Genomic DNA, 18,208 nt, shown 5'->3' with positions numbered 1-18,208 from the left:
GTAAGGTTTGAATTTTTACTGAAATTGTGTATTCATTTGTGCGCCATTAAATTGTCAGAAGTTCGTACATTTGGCCCCACAAAAAAATGTTGGTTGCTGGAGCTTACGATCTGTAACAGACAGCGGAACATAGGACCACTACACTGTGGTTACAACGGTGGATTTAGGGATTAGAGCGCCCTCAAGTGCTACATGTCTGCATTTATGCGAATTGCGAAGCCATCTGTTTTGTCTCTGGCGAGCCACCATAATGTTTGTGGGAAGAAGCACAGATTAGCTTGCCGTGTCTTGTGCCGACTGTATTTTTAGTTTGCAGCTAGGTGCCGCCGCCCGGTAGTTGTTTGTATCGCAAAAAGGTTGTTTCGTTTTCTCTACTGGAGCTAGAATTACAACTCAAACGGCATTTAGCTGTATGGCAAAAGCCATACATTTGTGAGGAGGATTGCGTTACACCTTGTGAACGCTAAATCAGTTAAGCTCAGCTAATTAGCTAGCAATAGTTTGCTTCTCCGGCGGCTCACAGGATGTCGTACAGGAAAACTTTAAAACTTATTTGTGGGTTCGCGGGAGGCTCTGCCGTCCTGGTGTTAGCGGGTGTCGCTGCTGACTCCCGCGGATACTTCGGTGAGCCGCGTGGAAATGCGACCAGTCGGTGGCCAGGGTTCACCGTCCTTCAAGCTGCGCAGCCGGCGTGGACACCTGCCAGCCACACACCAACCCCGACTGGACACTCCTGGGACTCCAACTGGGATAAGTCCGTGTCTCTACACGCGCTGTCTCTTGACTGTTGCATTGTTTGAACGTTAGCTAGCTCAGTTATCGACCATCATTTCCTCCTTCCTCTTTTGTATGAATTGAACGCCACTCAAAATCGTTGTCAAATAGACATGGATTTAATAATATTCTATCAACCACAGTGAAAATATATAGATTTTTGTGAACGTGCACATTTGACTTAATTTTAATATCCTGCTAAATTGAATTGCATACCGAATCTAAGGGTGGACCATTAAGATTTGTGAGATGTAGTTAATGATCCTTATTCTTCCAGCGACTGCTGTTGGCAAGCCAGTCAGCTGTAAATATAATTATGCGATCTGAGTTTGGCGCAGGGATTCCTCAAAACGAGACGCATGGAATTTCTTCAAAGAATCATACTGACCATTATCTTAAATCGTCGTGTTAACCCAGTTTTCCATCCCTCAAATTAATCACGCGAGACAAAGCCACTTCTAATCTCAAGATCGCCTCGTCTTAACTCTTTTCAGGAGGGACCCATCTGCACTCTCCAATGGGAAGAAGAAGGAAGCTGTAACTGAAGACCCCAGCTCCGAGCAGGACAACGGCAAACCAAAAGCCACACGCAACATCCTCCTCATCAGACACTCCCAGTACAACCTTAGTGGAAACAGCGACAAGGAGAGGATCCTCACTCCTTTAGGTCCATATTTCCCCATTATGTCTCCTGTAATTTCAGTCACAAGTACACACTGATGCTTAGAAAAACCATGTGATATGATGACCGTTGTGTCTGCACTTCCAGGTCGTGAGCAGGCGGAGTTGACGGGCAAGCGGTTGGCAGCATTGGGACTGAAGTATGATGTTCTGATCCACTCCAGCATGGCCAGGGCTACAGAGACCGCACATATCATCAGCAAACACCTCCCAGGTAGTGGATAGATGCCACAAAAAAAAAGCCAAACAAAAAAGTGCAAAAAGATTCATTAGAAAATTAGCATTTTGCTGTAAATGATACAGTTTCAGTCGTTGATTGTTGAGATCCACATGCTGTTTATCTTGTTTGGTACTGTTTTCTGTTTAGCCGCCTAGATTCTGTAAAGCACCATTTACAGCTGGTGCAGAGATGCTGAACATCACAAATGCATATTAACATTATTCCTCGCACCAAATGTCATACGGGTCCAGGAGTGGAGCTCTTGAGCTGCGATCTGCTGAGAGAGGGTGCACCCATCGAGCCGGTCCCACCTGTCACTCACTGGAAGCCCGACGCTGTGGTGAGAGAAGCTACACCCGCTCCGCCTCTGGAGCGGCTGTAGGCCCCATTTTCTGTATATTGCGTATCCTTGTTGAGGTCACTTTCTGCTGCTCACATGTTTGTGCAGGTGTCCTGTCAAGTGCTTGTTTAGGCTTACAGCTGCAGAAATCAGCCAATACATCAGTGCACTGCCACAGGAATGGCTGAGAGGAGGAGTAAATTTCCAAAATGCCAACGTTTAAAGGAGTCTGGCAGCTCAGGATCATTCTTATTATTATAGTTTAATCACTTAAAAGTTACCCCAGTGATATCTAGCCATGCAGGTTGGTTGTCGTCACACCTTTGAAAAAAGTATTCAGCAGCTTCAGTGTGTGTGCCTTTCCAGAATCACTGTCCTGGTTACTGTGGATAATCCATGGATCCAGCTACCTTCAGCAGAAAGCTGCTGACGGTGAGGTCTGTGGATCCAGAGTAGTGGTCGACTGATACGGGTTTTTTAATGGCCAGTGTCGACATTTAGAGAGCAGGTGTCTGATATGCAATGCCAGTATCACACTGTTGCTTTTGCATCTGATAAAATACAATTTAATAATAGTAAAAAGTGAGACACAGTAGCTGAACTTGAATGAACATTTATTTAACACTAATTTTATTGTCTCTGTTTGCTGAAGTAGATCTGCTCTCTTTCGGCAGTTCACTTATTTAGCAACATCATAAAAGTTCACTGACAGTCGACTCACTAAACTACACTTGGTTAAAAAAAATAATAATAAAGTTTTACTGCACTTAACAATAACATTTACCAGCAGACAGCAGCATCTCTTTGTTTCTGAGGGACCGATTTATCAGCCCACTAATCCACTAATCCAGGGTAACCGGGACACTGTTTCTACAAAGATACATGGCTTTGGAGTTTGTATCTTGGAAAACGTTTATCTAAAAGAAGAACACGGTAACTCACTGCTTTCATTGCATGAAAACAGGATCATTGAAGGAACAGTCCCATGAGCAGCCCATGGAAACATTTTATTCAGTACCACAAAACATATTTGGTTCATCAGTGTGAATGCAACCACTAATATTTCCCTCAGAGAGCAGTGCAGCAGCAGTTTTCTGCTCTGCGATTCACAGCTGATTCAGCCTTTAGTAGAAATGATGTTTTCCGTACAGTTGGCCTCATTTTGGAATGAAACTCTTCATACATTCCCCACAGTGCACAGCAGCATCATGTATTGTCTGTACTGACTGAGGGGTTCAAACAGAGCCCTCTCATGTGACAAAGGTGGCTTTCAACCTCTCTACCGTCCTCCAGCAGTACCACGAAGACGGAGCGCGCATTGAGGCAGCCTTCCGCCGCTACATCCACCGGGCTGACCCCAAGCAGAAGGAGGACAGCTACGAGATCATCGTGTGTCATGCCAATGTCATCCGTTATTTTGTCTGCAGGTTTGTGTCGCCGGCAGGCTTGGTGCTCATGGCCCGGCCGAGGCCAGAGTGTGGCCTTCTTGCTTTGCTAACCATTGTGTTTTAAACGATGCGGCAGTTGCTTTTCATAAGATTTTTTTTTTTAAGCAAATATGTGCTTCATTTGTGTCTCTGCGCTCTGAAAGGAATCCTTAAAATAAAATCCCCCTTTAATATAAATACTCTTGCTGCTACATACAGCCTTGGTGGCTGCTTGTTCTGTGCCTCTGGTTAAAAGGGACATTTTAGTGCATCTGGTCAGACATAACATGGATTTAATATCCTCCAAATGACAATTCACTGGACAGTATCACACACAGATCAGATGTTTTGTTTAATAAGTGCCCTGTAACGATACAGTAGCTCCCAGATTCAGATGCTCGTTCTCAGCTGTTCGTATCTTTCTCTCAGGGCTCTGCAGTTTCCCCCAGAGGGCTGGTTACGTATGGGCTTGAACAACGGCAGCATCACGTGGCTCACCATCCGCCCGAGCGGCAGGGTGGCTCTCAGAACTCTTGGAGACGCAGGATTCATGCCCCCGGACAAGCTAACGCGGACCTGATGACCTCTGCACGCCGCAGGTTTTTGGGACTCACTCGGTTGGTCGCAGGGTCAAAGCTCAGTTTTCTCCTTAAGTGTCTTGAGAATTACTGTTATTATTTTGTAATTGAACTACCGTCGTCACAAGAGACTCTGTGGTTGTGATTAATTCCGTGCCATAGAATGCCAGCAAAGGTGATTCAGAGCTGCACAGCAACTCCTCCTGAATGTAACAGGATTTTTACACAAGTGACTGACTTTTAAACCAAACTGTTGTATTTATAGAGCCATTGTAAATGCAGATCTCGCTCTCAGCTTCGTGTTTGTCGTCACATTGTGCGGAAGTGAGGATTATGTGTTGTATGGTGCAGCAGTAGTGAATAAAATGATGAATGCATCAGTTTCTGTCGCTTTTCTTCCCTGAAATAAATTGAAATCTCTCCCCAAAAAAGCACAGGCATACTGGCAGTAAAGTAGGAGTGGTGTTTTATTGATTAGTTGAAAGTAAATGAGGTCTAGACATACAGAAAGAGAATTCACCATGAAAGTTATTTTTTTTAATAAAGCACAGAATGCTAAAAGCACAAGAAGCATGTTTTAAGTTTTTTAGGTGCATTTTTGCAAAGTTCCACATTCATGAACATTCAGAGACCAGAATTAAATCTGCTGTCACCTGAGAGCACAAGGATGACAATACAATCTTCTCAGTGAAGTGGTTTGTGCTCTCGGATAAAGGTTTAGTTCACAAAAAAAATGTACATTCACAACACTTGCTTCTCTCAACCTAAGTAGAGTGGCAATCTGAATATTCAAAATGATTGGCTTCTGTTGTCCGAGAGGTCGCTGAGAAGCCCTCAAACAGCGGTGAATTTTACCCAAAGTTACAAATAATTTGGATACAGCCGGTTCTTGCACACATTCCACCATGATTGGGAGACCTGCAAGAGCCAGCTGTGTTTACTGTAAACCAATCTGAACCACCGAAGAGATTCATTGACAACGTCGGGTATTAAAGCTCTATTAAGCACAAGTTTTGAAATTACACTGAAACTACTGGGAACTCTATGCCGCTCGCAGCTAATTAGTTGAGTTCTCTGTAAGCGTAAGGCAGCTTTTTGTTAACAAGATGGCCATAAGCTAATAATTATACTGGGTTCTGTTACTGTTGAGTTAGTTTTGGACTCTTTCTGTCCCCTAGTGGTTAAGAATCGCTTGATACAGCTTTAAGGTGGTCTGACTGGACAATTTCAAGGTTTAGCCCAGACAAGACAAATTCACACCTGCCAACATTTAGGTTTCAAAATATGGGAGGTTTCATAAGCGGGTAGTCTTGAGATTTCTTTCAGGTGGATTTAGTGTGTGTAGATTGCGATTCACACTATCTGGCAACTTGGGTGATGTCGACACATACAAAACGTATGGATCCATGTAGGATGTTATCATAAAGTTTGAGGACCAGAGAAAACCAGGAGAAGTGTTGGGAGGTATGGACAAATCTGGAACCGTGTTTTGTCATTCATTCTAACACTGTGGGAGATGCCTGTGAATGAATGATAGTTCTGAGAAAAAAAAGAAGTTGCACAGTCTAAGGCCGCCGGTCGTGGCAGACAGCAAAAGTCAAGACATGTCCAGGAACCACTGAGAAAAGATGGAAAATGTATGCATTTATTGAAGACTAAAAATAAAAACAAGGAAGATGTTTGTCAGCCAGTGAGGTCGCCATGTCCAGATATCATGTATGAGCTAGAGAGAGTGTCCAAACTGACAGAGAACCGGTCCATCACTTCAGAAAATTAAGGCAATTCCTGAACTGAGGAGAACATAGGAAATGGCAGTCGGTTTTAACACCATTAATAAAAACATTGAAATTTTGTGCTACTGACCAACATACAAAAAATAACTTTTAAAATATTGACATTTTACCTTTTTTTTTTTTTTTAAGAACATCTTCAATGAGAGAATCCTGTTGAGGATTTCACACGAAGGTTTTTAGTGATGATCTAACTTTGGGGAGTGCGGCTTGTACTCACGATATTCAAAAAAGTTGACTCAGGCTATGATACAGGTGCTTCACACTTGCCACAAATCACATTACCGTCAATTCAACATGGTCCACACCCATACAGTACATAAATTATCAAGGTTTCTTTTTTTCCTTTTTAAAGTCTTGAGTGTACATCACAACCCAACGTGATGAGGCTTCCTGTATTACGTAGGAGTAGTACCATACATCTTTAATACAAATCTTCCAGACGTTTGTGCATATTTCTGTTAGGTATGTGGTGTCTGAGCTCTGGTGTAGCCACCTTGGTGCAGCTGGGCTTGCAGCGGGAAGGGTGGGGGTGGGGCTGGGGCTTTGGAGAGGGTATGGCCATAAGTGGTGGGAGAGGAGTGGGCAGTTAGATTGGTGGCTCGTTCAAGTGCTTGAGGCGGATGCGCTGGATGTAGCTAGCATTGGCAGGGCTGAAGTCCGGCGAGGCGGCGTGCCGGGCCGGGCTGAAGCGACCCGTGGGAGACATCAGGCTGCTGACCGGAGAGCCGGGAGTCTGATGCTGCATCCTGAGTCGTGGTTTAACCACCGCAGGGCTGGGCCAGCTAGACGACACACATCAACACCAGTCAGTTTACAGTATTGTTATTTTGCTTCTGATACTGAAAGGTAAAATTAGAACAGATTTTACTGTCCCATAGCACAGACTGACCACAGACGAGCTGCAACAATTACTGCACCTGGTTTTGTGCCATCATCGGCACCTGCTGCAAAGACCCATGACTAAAAAGTGCACTTTTGTCATATTTTGTCACCATTTGAGCATTGAATACACAGATTATGTTTTAACCTAAAGAACCTCTTCCTTCCAGAGACTACCTCTCGTTACGTCTGAAGAGTGCAAAGCCTTTCAAAATGTTGTTTTCATATTTATTCTCCAAACAGCTTTAGTCTGGCTGAAGCTTTGGAGTTTTTGCTGGAGCATGAATATCTGAGAGGCATCAAAGGTGTGAACAAAGCATACAGACTGCACACATCAGTGTCGTCAGTGACATCATGGTTCAACAATAGACGCCATGCGTTTCTCATCGTAAACACATAGTGAAATCAGTCGACCAATGATAGAGAATAAAATGCGCTGTATGAAATGTCGGTCGAGCCTACTAACCTCTGCATGTCTGACGCAGAGTACGACTTCATTGTGCTCTTCCACTTCTGAATGCTGGGATACTTCTGGGCGTCGAGTTCTATGCCTTCTATTGCCGAGAAGACCTCTCTGTCCAACTTGGTTGGTGAATCCCTGTAAATCACACACAATTAATCTACTGTATTATTATCATTGTGACTCACAAGTTTGAGGATGGACAAACCTTTGGCAGCTGGCTGCCTGTCACATTTCTCTAACAGCAGTGAAATCAGAGCTGGCGTTGCAGACAGTATACTTGCCATGACTGAAAAAACATTATTTACTTATTATTAGCTTTTTCTAATTAGACTATCAAGTCTAAAGATTGTGGCAATCATCTTGTCAAACATTATGACCTTGGCAGAGGTGCCAGTGTGACTCACCCGTCAATGAAAAGTCCTCTTCTGATGTGCGGTGGGGTCCTGGGTAGGAACTCATTGGAGTTATCTAAGGACTTATAGGAGGACCCAGAGGACCCCGAGCTGCTCAGGTCCCTTCCGCCATGGTCCCATGACTTGGACCTAGCACAGATGTTGCGACCCCCTGATACTGACCCCCTAGTCCTGCCCAGCACCTCCAGATTCTCCTCTGCTTCAAAGTACTCCTCTGAGCTCCCACTGCTGCGCCTCTCCTCTGTCCCTCCTCCCTCTGTTCTCCAGCCTGGCCCCTCCGCGTTCTCGCCGTCCTGACTGCTGTGACCAAGAGACAGGCGGTTCAGCCCAGAGCTCAGGTCTGTGGCTGAGGGGGAACTGTAGGAGTCCCGGGCCTCCCTGTGCCGGCTCCCGCCACTGCTTCTTCTCTCCCTGCAGCTGGTGGGGGTATCCAGTGGCTCTTGCAGCGACATTCGCTCAAACTCCACCATGAGGTTGGAGATGGGCGAGAGCGGGCAGGAGGAGGACGGGGAGGTGCGAGCGGTCACCTTGTCTCCATTGTGAGTCCTATCTCTGGAGGAGGAGCACACCCCATTTTTGCAGACGATGCCGGGCGACAGGAGGCCGTCGTTGCAGCAGCACAGCAGGTCCTGCTCGGCCGCGGTCTCGATCAGGTCGGACCCGCGGTGATGCAGCGCGATGGGCAGGATGTGGAATTCACGCCCCCCCACTGCTCCCTTCAGGCCGTCCTTGGTGAGCTTGTTCTGCCGATTCTTCATCTCCTCGAGGCTGATGTCATCTCCCTCATCCAGGAAGGCACCAACAGAGATGGAGTTGCAGAACTTTTTGGGCTTTCCTGCAATCAGGGATGAGGAATGACCAAAACTGACTTACAGTCATTATTACAGTGTGACTCTTCAAGGCAGGAGATCATGTAGCACTGCAAGAACCTTCGTCTACTTCATATCTGACCAGAGGTTTTATCTGAGAACATTACACTCATTACATTACGATTACGAATTAAAAGGCTTGATCACACTGAATCAGGGAGGATGATCTGGAATGTAGGCAGCCCATTTTTTTTATTTCAGCAACTTCTACTTTCTTTCAGCACTTGCAGCTTCCTGATAAAGAGCAGGTGAGGGTACCTGGAGAGGGGGTTTTGAACCTGTTGCTGGTCTCATTCTCCCCAGCCTCTTCATGAGCCAGTAGGCTGAAATCCCTCTTGCTAAGGTAATCTTCCAGCTTGCGCAGCCCCTCAGTCGATGACAGATCCACAAAACTATCCAGAAAGTCCCAGTACTCAGACCATGGGTGTCCCATCCCATGAGCCAGGTCTCTGTAGATAAAAGATGAATAACAGTTTATATGATTACAGATTTAATTCAGCCATATTTCTGTATTTACTAGTCAAAAAAGTGGTGTTTGTGTCACAGCTGCAGGAGAATGAATGAACCTTTCACTGACTGGGATCAATTTGCAGTTCAGTATCTTGCCCAAGGATACTTCAACATGTGGACTGCAGGGGGCAGTTTATTTTTTTCCTATTTCTTCTATTAACAACGTTATGAGTTCCTGCTTAATTTGGTGTGTACCTGATACACCAACCTGCATGTATTTTAGTAAGAAAACAGAATTTTTTAAGCGATTTGCCTCTTATCCCCACGGTGGTCTCCCCAAAAAATAGTGACAGCAAACTAGCGGAGGCTTGTAGACAGCTGACACGACAAAATCCAAAATCTGTCAAGTTCAAATGGTAATATAGTTGATCTTTATGGATTATACTGATGCTGAAATGAAGACTGTTGATTTGTGATGCCTTTTATCTTTTATTCAAACACTGTATGCATATTTTTGAACATTTTGTCACCACCACAGAAACACTAGATAACTGCTGTGTGATAAGGTTGTCTAACATTCATTGAATGTTGTTAATCATTGGTTTGATTAATGATTCAGTCTAATAATGTGTGTTTGTATTGACCACTGACAACAGCAGATCAGACTAATTATCAAATTAGAATTGGACTGGACTCATTAAATGGTTGCCCTTTGTGTGTGTGTATTGAAATGACTTTTCTGAACATAATGTGCTTGTTGGTGTTATTCATGACTGCTGATGAAACTTGAAAGCATTCTCACTGCCCTTTTTGGCCTTCCTATATATAAATCACATGAACATTTATTCACCCAGAGAAAGCTCAGATTTCTCTGTATAGTATCTCCTCTTTCCGTCAGCTGCTGCGTGTCAGCAGTGTATCTGGTGACGAAAGGAGACTAGCACTCTCGCCCTGAGAAGTTTCTCACCAGTGTGTTTAATGTTTAACATGTCAAAATGTATGTGATGCTCATCCACACAAACAGGTGTTTCTATTATTTTGTCTGCCTCATTTATACCAGTGAGAGTAGCTTTAAATGTGTACAAGAGACCAAGAGGAGATTTCACAAAGGATGAACCAGGTTTGTACCCAGAGTGTGCAGTGCATGGCCTGCCACGTCTAGAATCCCCAAAGACACGTTCACATGCAAAAACTATTTCCTCCATTGAACCATTGTCATGCATCGCAGTCGACAGCATTAAGCCCAGGACTATCCCCCTCCAACAGTGTCACAATATCTTCGAGAATGCATGTAGACAGTCATAGAGACAGTTTAAGCACACTGATGTTGTGACCGTACCTGCCCACTCTCTCTGCTCCGCGGTCCGGATCCGACTTAAGAATGTGGTGGAAAAGCTCCGCCCGGTCTCTGGGCGGTGTCTTCCAGGACCGCCGAAAATCATCTGCCTACAGGAGAAGACGATATGTTCTGGTCACTAAATGCTTTTAATGATGCAATGCAATGACGCAGAGATGGACTTGAGTAAGCACAGATAGGTAATCAGGTCAAGAACTTGCTTTAGAAGGACTCAGCGGGCCGGCAAAGGCTGTGACAGTCATCACCGGATCCATCGGGCTTCTTGTGTGCCGCTGGATCAGCGAGAGGCTTTCTGAGGACTCGGGTGACCACAGCTCACCAATGACGGGCTGAGAGGTGTTGTCGGTTGCCCTCAGCAAAGGGACATAGCAGCGGTCTGTGAGACAACGGACCATTTAAAGTTTTGATAACATGTTTGATGGCCATGATTTTTATTCACAGCACTTTACAGAACAGTGCCCGCGTACACTTTCAATGACGGTGGCACCAGTGACAATCTAACCTTCAGCTGGCAGTGTGCTTCAACACAATCAAATTTGGTGTGCTGTCAAATATCTGTTGCATATGGTGCTGTCAGTCAGTGCACAGGACAGAAAGTAAAGATACACGATATACAAAACTTCATGCTAAATGTTGCTAGCTTCACATTTGTGGCCATTTGAGTAGATTTCTGAGTTTAAGAGGTGCACAGAGACTCTCAGCAAAGTTTTTCATTACAAACAAACATTTAACTGCCAGTGTAGCAGACAGCCTTCTGAGATCTGCTCACCAAACTGAAAATCTACCCACATATGGTGCTTGGCGGGTGTTCATTTCACACCCATTAGCCCATGAAAATGAAATGATTTTTCTTATTCATCACATTTCAGGAAGTCTTATGCAATGTGTTATTCATGTGAGTTTCTTCTATCAGCTGACATGACTAACAACAACAAATAGGACAGATACATGAGGCTGTGTGAAAGTACACTAAATGAGGTGTGTGAAGCATGTGTGCATCAGGAAACAGACAAGAATAGGAACAAAAATGTGTACATTTAAGAAGTGTGTGTGTGTCCTTACCCTCCAAATATTCAATTATCTTCTGTTTCACTTCCTGGGTTTTATTTCTTCTGCTACAAATAAGCTGTGGAAAGGAAAAAATAGAATAATTGGGGCTAGATGTACAGCTGACAACATACAACTGTTGCCAGATTAGCTGGGGAAAGAATTTGCTCATGGTCATCTATGTTTAGCCTTCAATGTGCACTGAGTGATTGTTGCCAAAAGATTTAAAAAGGAAGCTAAAAGGTCACAGCTTCAAAACCTAAGTAAGCATAACTGCACTTCCCTCAGCAACTACTGGCAGTAGGTCAGTGTTAGCAGTACTGTGTGAGGCTGAGTAGCTGCCAGACACCTCCCATATGTACATGTACACAGCCATGAATACTTTCTGTGTAGCAACCCCCAGCAACAACAACCCAGACTATGCAGAAGGTTTTCTTACTCAGTGCGCATGTTACTAAATGAAATTAAGTGTTAAAAATAAAACTCCTTACATCACAAGGCTTCTGGCCATCCTTGTTCTTGCAGTTCTTATCGATGTAAGGATGTGAGCACAGGACATTGACCACGTCTGGGCACCCAAACTTACAGGCAAAGTGGAGTGGTGTTTCAAAGCCCTGGGACATACACGCAAACAGAGCAATATGCAATGTGAACACAGCCCATTTAATGCTTCTTACAACAATCCAATGTAATGTGATTTAGCTGATATGGTAAAAGAACTTACAGCCTTATCTGGTGTGTTGAGGTAAAGATCTACAATGTAGCGGATACGTTTCTGCAGCATAGCTTCCTGGTCGTCTGGGTACATGAGGCGCATGAACTCTGGGTTTTCCAAGGTGTCCAGCAGCAGCTGGGCGATTCCTGCCTGGTTTTCCTTGGCTGCCACATGCATTACGTTGTACCGGCAGCCCTCCTAACCAGACAAAACAGAGGAATAACTGTATGGATCAGGACATAATCCTCTTTAATCTCCTGTCAACAGGAAAGGATGCTTAATTTTGTCTAAAAGCAGCCTGTGACCTTAACTTCACCTGCTGAAGTTAGGGATTTATCACCCAACATTTATTTCATTTTTAAGAACCAGAGCCTAAGAAGCAATAGTTGGCATTCATAATATAGTAGAACGAAAAGTGCAGCTTTAAAATACAGTACCAACTTCTGAAGACTGATTTCATACTTTGAATTTAAGACTGCAAAATAGAAATTAATCACGTGTATTTTTAAACTGAAATGCAACAACGCATAAACTCACACATAAACTTCATGTTAGCAACTGACAAAGGGATCAGCTGTAAGGTCGGCGCTGGTGTGGAAAAGATGTTTATGTGTCCATGCACCTCTATTAATAGCAAAGAGCTTCCACAGACTTTCAAAAACCACAACAGAACTACTGCAACAAGGTTAAACGATGCTGCCTGGTGTTATTTATCCTCTGTTCAGGACACTGGTCCAAAATGTTGCAATAAACAGACAATCTGAGACTGAGTACACCAAGAAATGTACTTTATGTCCTCACCTGGACAATAGTGGGATTATCCCCTGAGCCAATGAGATAGCGTGGGTTGTTCAACACCAGTTCGCTGAAGGCAACCTCATCGCCCTTCTCCACAGCTTTCCTCAGTTTGGCTGTCAGGTCCTGGGTGCGTGGGCTCTTGAAACTGTTGGCCCGCTCCCGGTTGATGGTATCAACCTCCATGTTGTCTGGCGTGGAGAGAGAGAAGACAGTGAAGGACATGCACAGGCTGTCAAAAACTCCAAATATTGCTCAAGGCTGCTGTGCCCTCTGCATTGGTTTTATTTTTGTTTGTGTGACACTACTGACCTTACAGAACTCAGAGAAATGATGCAACTCACCACTGGCATTTTCAAAAATAACAACGATAACCACTTGAATTAAAGGCAGCAAAAAGATGAAAAAAGAAGAAACAAATCTCTGCAAATGATGCAGATGTAATAATACAGAGAGTAGTAAACTGACAAGAAACAGTTCCCTTCAGTTTTTACCCTGCAGCTCTCTGCTGGCCTTCTAAATCCCAGTGTGTCACACCTTGATCAAACCTAGAGCAGACAAATATATAACAGAGGGCATTCGTAAGGGCCCTTTTTACAGAGATGTCTCAGCCATCCTATCTGCTTACCTTTACTAGTGACCAGGCCCGGTTTGACAGGAGACACACAGGGTGTAGATTTGCTGGGAGAGGGGAAATAGTCACAGATCCCCTTAGCAAACTTTTCAGCATCCTCACGATTGGGAAAGGCTTTGAAGCGGGCTCCCTTCATCATCTTTACAGCCTGAAGGGCATCTTTCTTATCTGTGTACACATGTGCTCGCTCTGTTGACCAAAAAAAAAAAAGAAGAAGAAAAAAAAAACACTCATCAGCTCAATCAGCATTTTTTTCCATTTTCAATTTTTCTATATGATGAGTCCCCGATTTTTCTTGCTTCGTTTACCATTTCTTAATGTGGCTTTTTAACTGGTTGAAAAAAGGATTTTTTTGGTTGCATCCTTTTGTGTCCAGTCAGCCTGTAAAATCGTTGCCACTGCTTTTGCAGCTGCAATAAAAGTGTTCTCAGACAGATTAACATTACCAGCATTGATTGGTGTGGTAGCTCAGGATTAATGTGCATCAATACTCTATTCCAGAAGTCAGCCAGTCCTACTGCTCTGCTACTTACCACCAAAGAAACAACAACAGATGCTTTCATCCACTTAACAAATGTGGATGTCAGACTACATCAGCATCCAGTTTCTATATTTGTTTAGACCTTACTCTCCTAAACAAATACAGAAACTAGGCAACACAGTAGATATCATGAATAAACAAACAGCAACATGAGGACCATTTATGGTGGACTTTAGTGTCAAGTCAGTATAAAGACAGAAGTTAAACCAAAGTATTTCTTCTAAGGCCCAGACAAAAACAATGAGGAATTTAGACATTTGAACAAAACGTTTTTTTAAAATTACTGATTAACTTAGATTTGATTGAAATATTAATCATATATTTTTCCATCGTAGTTACACAAAATGGAATCAACAAAGCGTTTTTGCCTTCATTTGATAGCAAACAGTTGAGAAGTGACAGGAAACAAGGGGAGGGAGAAACGAGGAGTGGTAAGCAACACACGTTGACGTTGTGATTATGTTATATTGTATGTGTCTCAACACTAGGCCACCAGGACAGGACACCCCAAAAAAGCCTTAGTCACTATATCTAAACACATGGAAAAAAGAAAAAAACACAAAAAACCAAGACAAAACGAAACAAAAAACACTCAATGAAACACTATCCTCTTCTGCTGAAGAATTATTACTTGCAGTGAAAACTATTTAAATCAACCTTTTTGCCATGTGAACAACCCTGAATTTCATATGACATCGACTGTGGGAGAACAATTACAGCTCACCACAATATTGATGTTGCGCAACACCAACATAAGTGTTACTTTGAATGAGTTTCTGTTCCAATTGTAGAAGTGTTTGGATTAAAAAGCATTTATTCATGATTAACAGAAAAGATCTCATGCATCTACCCCACTGAATCATTTATAAGGGATAAACTGAACAGTGGTAATCTCAACACTCTTTCCATTTGAAAACTGTTTTTATATCGCCAATTACTAGAGTTTTCTCTTTATATATTGTGTACTTCCCTCTCATTGAATGTATTATGATTATTTGAAATGATGCTGGATTTACAACCATTTATGTGGTCTAGTCACGTTTCAAAGGTATTTCCTTCTACTCAGTTAAACTTTTTCCTGCAATTCCCAAACTCAAAGCCACCTTCAAGTAATTCTGTACGGAGATCCATTTGAAAATGATGCAACACTGAAGTCTGCATGACACCACACAAAGAAACAAAATGTGCCTCTCTTACCATTTCTAGACAAAACATCATCCCACAGTGGACATACTCCATAATAAAAGGTTGGAGACACTTGTGCTGGTTTTGAAGGGGTTTCTGTTTTGCACTGAGAGTTACTGCCTTCAGCAGAGCTCTCTGAAGTCGTCTTTACTGAGATTTCCTCTTCCTCAGGAGGGTTGAGACCCATACCGTAGCCAAAGTCCAACTCTTCACCATCAGTCTCAGTGGGTTTGCTGCTTGTTGCAGCAGTGGCGGGTGTAACTGCCGAGGTGACACATGACACAGGTTTGGCATGATCAACAACGGAGGCTGCACTGCTCGAAATGCCTGCTGAAGAGCTGCTGTCTGTCTCGGTGCTGCTCTCTGGCCCGGCCAGGACTCGGGCTAACTTCCTCTCAAAGGTGGCTCGGGTGGTAGCTGTGATAGGGCCGCACTTGACGTTTGCTCGAGCAAACTCCTCACGCAGTTCATCAGCACTTAGCCCCCTCAGCCTGCTCAGAACCGCCTCCATGCTTCAGCTCCCTACGACACAACGCACAAAGCAATTCAGCAATTATGAGCAGCAGTTGTTAAAAAATGAAACCACCACATGGGGAAATGTGACACTTAGAATTAACCTATTTGTAGTGTTCCAAATATTTATATAACTAAATATCAAGAATTATAATATATAATTGTGTTGTCTCAATACTTCAACGCGCTTAGTCAGGTTTCTTCCATAACGATTTCTTCACTACCTGTGAATGCCAACTGAAAATGCCAGTTCCATATGGACTATAATAAATATCATTTAGACAAACTACTACATAATACTTGCCTTTAAACCATCTGATAACTGGAATTAGTTAGGTATTATCGACTGTAAACTACAGACTGGTTATCACCCATAAAAGTGATATTAACACATGAAAAAGGATATTGGTGAAATTTAATGAAAGTGAGTGTAGCAGGTTTTTTCCTTCCACCATATTCCCCCAAGTTAGCAATCCAACAGTCTGCGTGTACATACATTATATGTCATCCATATTTTTTATACTACAAGCTGCCACACATTGTTAAATATAATACAGACGGATTTTACCAACAAGTAAACCCCTGCCCTTCAGTGCCAATGAATTCCAGGTATGCTGCACAAATGTATTACACAGCTCGTGTTTGTTCAACGACGAAGGTTTTTACAAATATAAGTAGCTGTCAGGCAATACAGCAGGTCCTAATGAAGTTCCATACACCCATATCATTAACGCATTATAATATATCTCATCAGAACCAATCACACTAATGTGGGACTAGCATCTGCTAGCTAGCCTGCTAGCCAACAAGTCAGCTTTAGCAGCCGGGGAGTGTGCCTGACAAAGCTAGCATGAGGGAAACTGCACGAAAATCTAAACTGACACAGTAAAGCACGCAGTTTGAGCTGGAAGATTGGCGATTTCAAAGACAACGAGAACTGGATAAATTATCATTATTAGTAGCCTCATTCGCATGCTGTCACGCCCAAGTATGTCATTCGAGGTGGGTTTTCGGACTGTAACGTAACAAATTTGATACGTTTTCGTGGTGATGATGCCGATAAAAATCAAAGTATAAGTGATGACATCTAGTAACAAATGTGCACCTATACTTACCAAGAAACATTTTAATTTAATACACGCGGAGCTAGGGGAAATCGTTGTTAGTTTTGCACAGATAAACTGTTAGATAGACACAAAGCTGGTGACGGTCTGGAATAGTCTCATTGTTTACAACATTTTCTGCGCATGCTCAGTATCAAGGGAGGGCGCACGCAGCATTCCCGACCTGTGGGAAAACTTGCATATATAGCTGACTTGAAGGTGACAGGGGCCGAACATTAAGTGAAGTATCACATTTCTCTCCCGTGGATTAAGCAGCAATAAACTAGGTCATTTGCAAGATACGTTACGCCCACATGTGACATTATACAGACGAACGTCACCGCTGAACTCCCTCTATATTACGACAATCTTTATATTATAGCTATTTATTTTCGATAGCTACAAAATTCTTACAAAACAATCTTGGAAATGACTTACTGCTCCTTGTGGCTAACAAATTATGTAGCTGCTTTATATTTTTATTAAGTCATAATATCAATATCAAACTACTTTTAACATTTGCTGTTAAAAGCAATACCACAACAAGAGCAGTTCATCAAACGGAGTCTTGCTCTATTACATCGGAAAGTTATGCCTTGCCATGACGATGAATTTCATTCTGACAAAACTGGCCTGTGATTAAAATAAAAAATACAAAAAAAGCGTCTTAAAATTTCATTTGACTCCATCTCTTTATTTACGCACTTTCCCCAAGTTTTGAATGTAGCATCACGTTCTCCTATAACAGACGTGACTAATCCAAGGAAACGGTAACCTAACAAACTCATGTCTTTGTTTTTCAGGTTAACAACTCATTGACCTATTTCAGATAAACGAAAATGACGAATTGGTGGAAATATAATGTTAGTCTAAATACAATACTAAAGAAGATCCACGTTGGTACAATCCTATGCATGCAGGCCAACTTGATCAGGTGTGTACGAGGCAAACTAGCAGCAAGTAGACGTGACGATTTACACGATATTCAGACCACAACTGAGCGAAACACGAGTTTTCTGTATGGATCATTGTCCGGTAAAGGCATAAGCAAAGGAAATGGCACAACGTCAGCTACACGAGACATTCTTTGATGTGGGGTTTGATAAGCATACTGTCATTAGCCGCTTAGCACGGCAAGAAGCTAATCACTCATGCCACCGGCTAGCAATAGCATACGTTAATACGAACGGTAAGAAGTTTGGAGTCTTAACGTACCCAATACCGTAAAATTACACCACAGTTAACTACAGTGCACTGTTAGTTTAAAATATAATTTTAATAATACCATGCCCACCTCCTCCTCCTCCTCTCTCTCCCCGGCTACTGTTGCTAGGTGTCTTCTCACCGCGACGGTTTCAAAATGCAGAGTGCGAGGACCCCCTTCTGTCTAACATAGTGCCTGAACAAAATACCGATTTCAACGTCTTGCCG

The 18,208-nt window shown here is 43.1% G+C and overlaps 2 protein-coding genes across 7 annotated transcripts; one reads left to right on the top strand and one right to left on the bottom strand.

Annotated features, from left to right (window-relative positions):
* The first annotated feature begins 247 nt into the window (after positions 1-247).
* On the top strand, positions 248-4,400 carry pgam5 (PGAM family member 5, serine/threonine protein phosphatase, mitochondrial). 4 transcript variants are annotated; one of them, XM_070963587.1, is made up of 6 exons: positions 248-754; positions 1,269-1,441; positions 1,544-1,669; positions 1,927-2,015; positions 3,312-3,442; positions 3,872-4,400. In XM_070963587.1, the coding sequence occupies exons 1-6, from the start codon at positions 525-527 to the stop codon at positions 4,020-4,022; spliced, it is 900 nt and encodes a 299-aa protein (XP_070819688.1). In that variant the 5' UTR covers positions 248-524; the 3' UTR covers positions 4,023-4,400. The 4 variants fall into 4 exon arrangements, with proteins under 4 accessions (XP_070819688.1, XP_070819687.1, XP_070819686.1 ...); XM_070963586.1 differs by having other exon boundaries at positions 3,309-3,442; XM_070963585.1 differs by having other exon boundaries at positions 1,544-1,671; positions 1,923-2,015.
* A 148-nt stretch (positions 4,401-4,548) lies between these two features.
* ankle2 (ankyrin repeat and LEM domain containing 2) lies at positions 4,549-18,141 on the bottom strand. 3 transcript variants are annotated; one of them, XM_070963581.1, is made up of 13 exons: positions 18,072-18,141; positions 15,174-15,683; positions 13,430-13,624; positions 12,808-12,992; positions 12,016-12,204; positions 11,783-11,905; positions 11,307-11,370; positions 10,445-10,620; positions 10,227-10,333; positions 8,696-8,886; positions 7,560-8,403; positions 7,159-7,290; positions 4,549-6,595 (listed from the first exon to the last, which is right to left on the bottom strand). In XM_070963581.1, the coding sequence occupies exons 2-13, from the start codon at positions 15,670-15,672 to the stop codon at positions 6,400-6,402; spliced, it is 2,901 nt and encodes a 966-aa protein (XP_070819682.1). In that variant the 5' UTR covers positions 15,673-15,683; positions 18,072-18,141; the 3' UTR covers positions 4,549-6,399. The 3 variants fall into 3 exon arrangements, with proteins under 3 accessions (XP_070819682.1, XP_070819681.1, XP_070819683.1); XM_070963580.1 differs by lacking the exon at positions 18,072-18,141 and adding an exon at positions 16,790-16,930; XM_070963582.1 differs by lacking the exon at positions 18,072-18,141 and adding an exon at positions 16,790-16,905 and having other exon boundaries at positions 10,227-10,329; positions 10,441-10,620.
* Positions 18,142-18,208: the final 67 nt, after the last annotated feature.

This window comes from Chaetodon trifascialis, chromosome 6 (assembly GCF_039877785.1).
Source record: "Chaetodon trifascialis isolate fChaTrf1 chromosome 6, fChaTrf1.hap1, whole genome shotgun sequence".
NCBI lineage: Eukaryota > Metazoa > Chordata > Actinopteri > Chaetodontiformes > Chaetodontidae > Chaetodon > Chaetodon trifascialis.
The sequence above is the reverse complement of the archived record's forward strand: the minus strand, read 5'-3'. Positions and strand labels throughout refer to the sequence as shown.

Coding starts and splice junctions, on each gene's coding strand:
- pgam5 (XM_070963584.1), top strand. CDS start 525: ATGTCGTACAGGAAAACTTTAAAACTTATTTGTGGGTTCGCGGGAGGC. Junction 755..1,268: donor TGGGACTCCAACTGGGATAA/GTCCGTGTCTCT, acceptor AACTCTTTTCAG/GAGGGACCCATCTGCACTCT. Junction 1,442..1,543: donor GAGGATCCTCACTCCTTTAG/GTCCATATTTCC, acceptor CTGCACTTCCAG/GTCGTGAGCAGGCGGAGTTG.
- ankle2 (XM_070963581.1), bottom strand. CDS start 15,672: ATGGAGGCGGTTCTGAGCAGGCTGAGGGGGCTAAGTGCTGATGAACTG. Junction 10,621..11,306: donor GATAATTGAATATTTGGAGG/GTAAGGACACAC, acceptor GTTGTCTCACAG/ACCGCTGCTATGTCCCTTTG. Junction 6,596..7,158: donor TCTGCGTCAGACATGCAGAG/GTTAGTAGGCTC, acceptor TGTGTCGTCTAG/CTGGCCCAGCCCTGCGGTGG.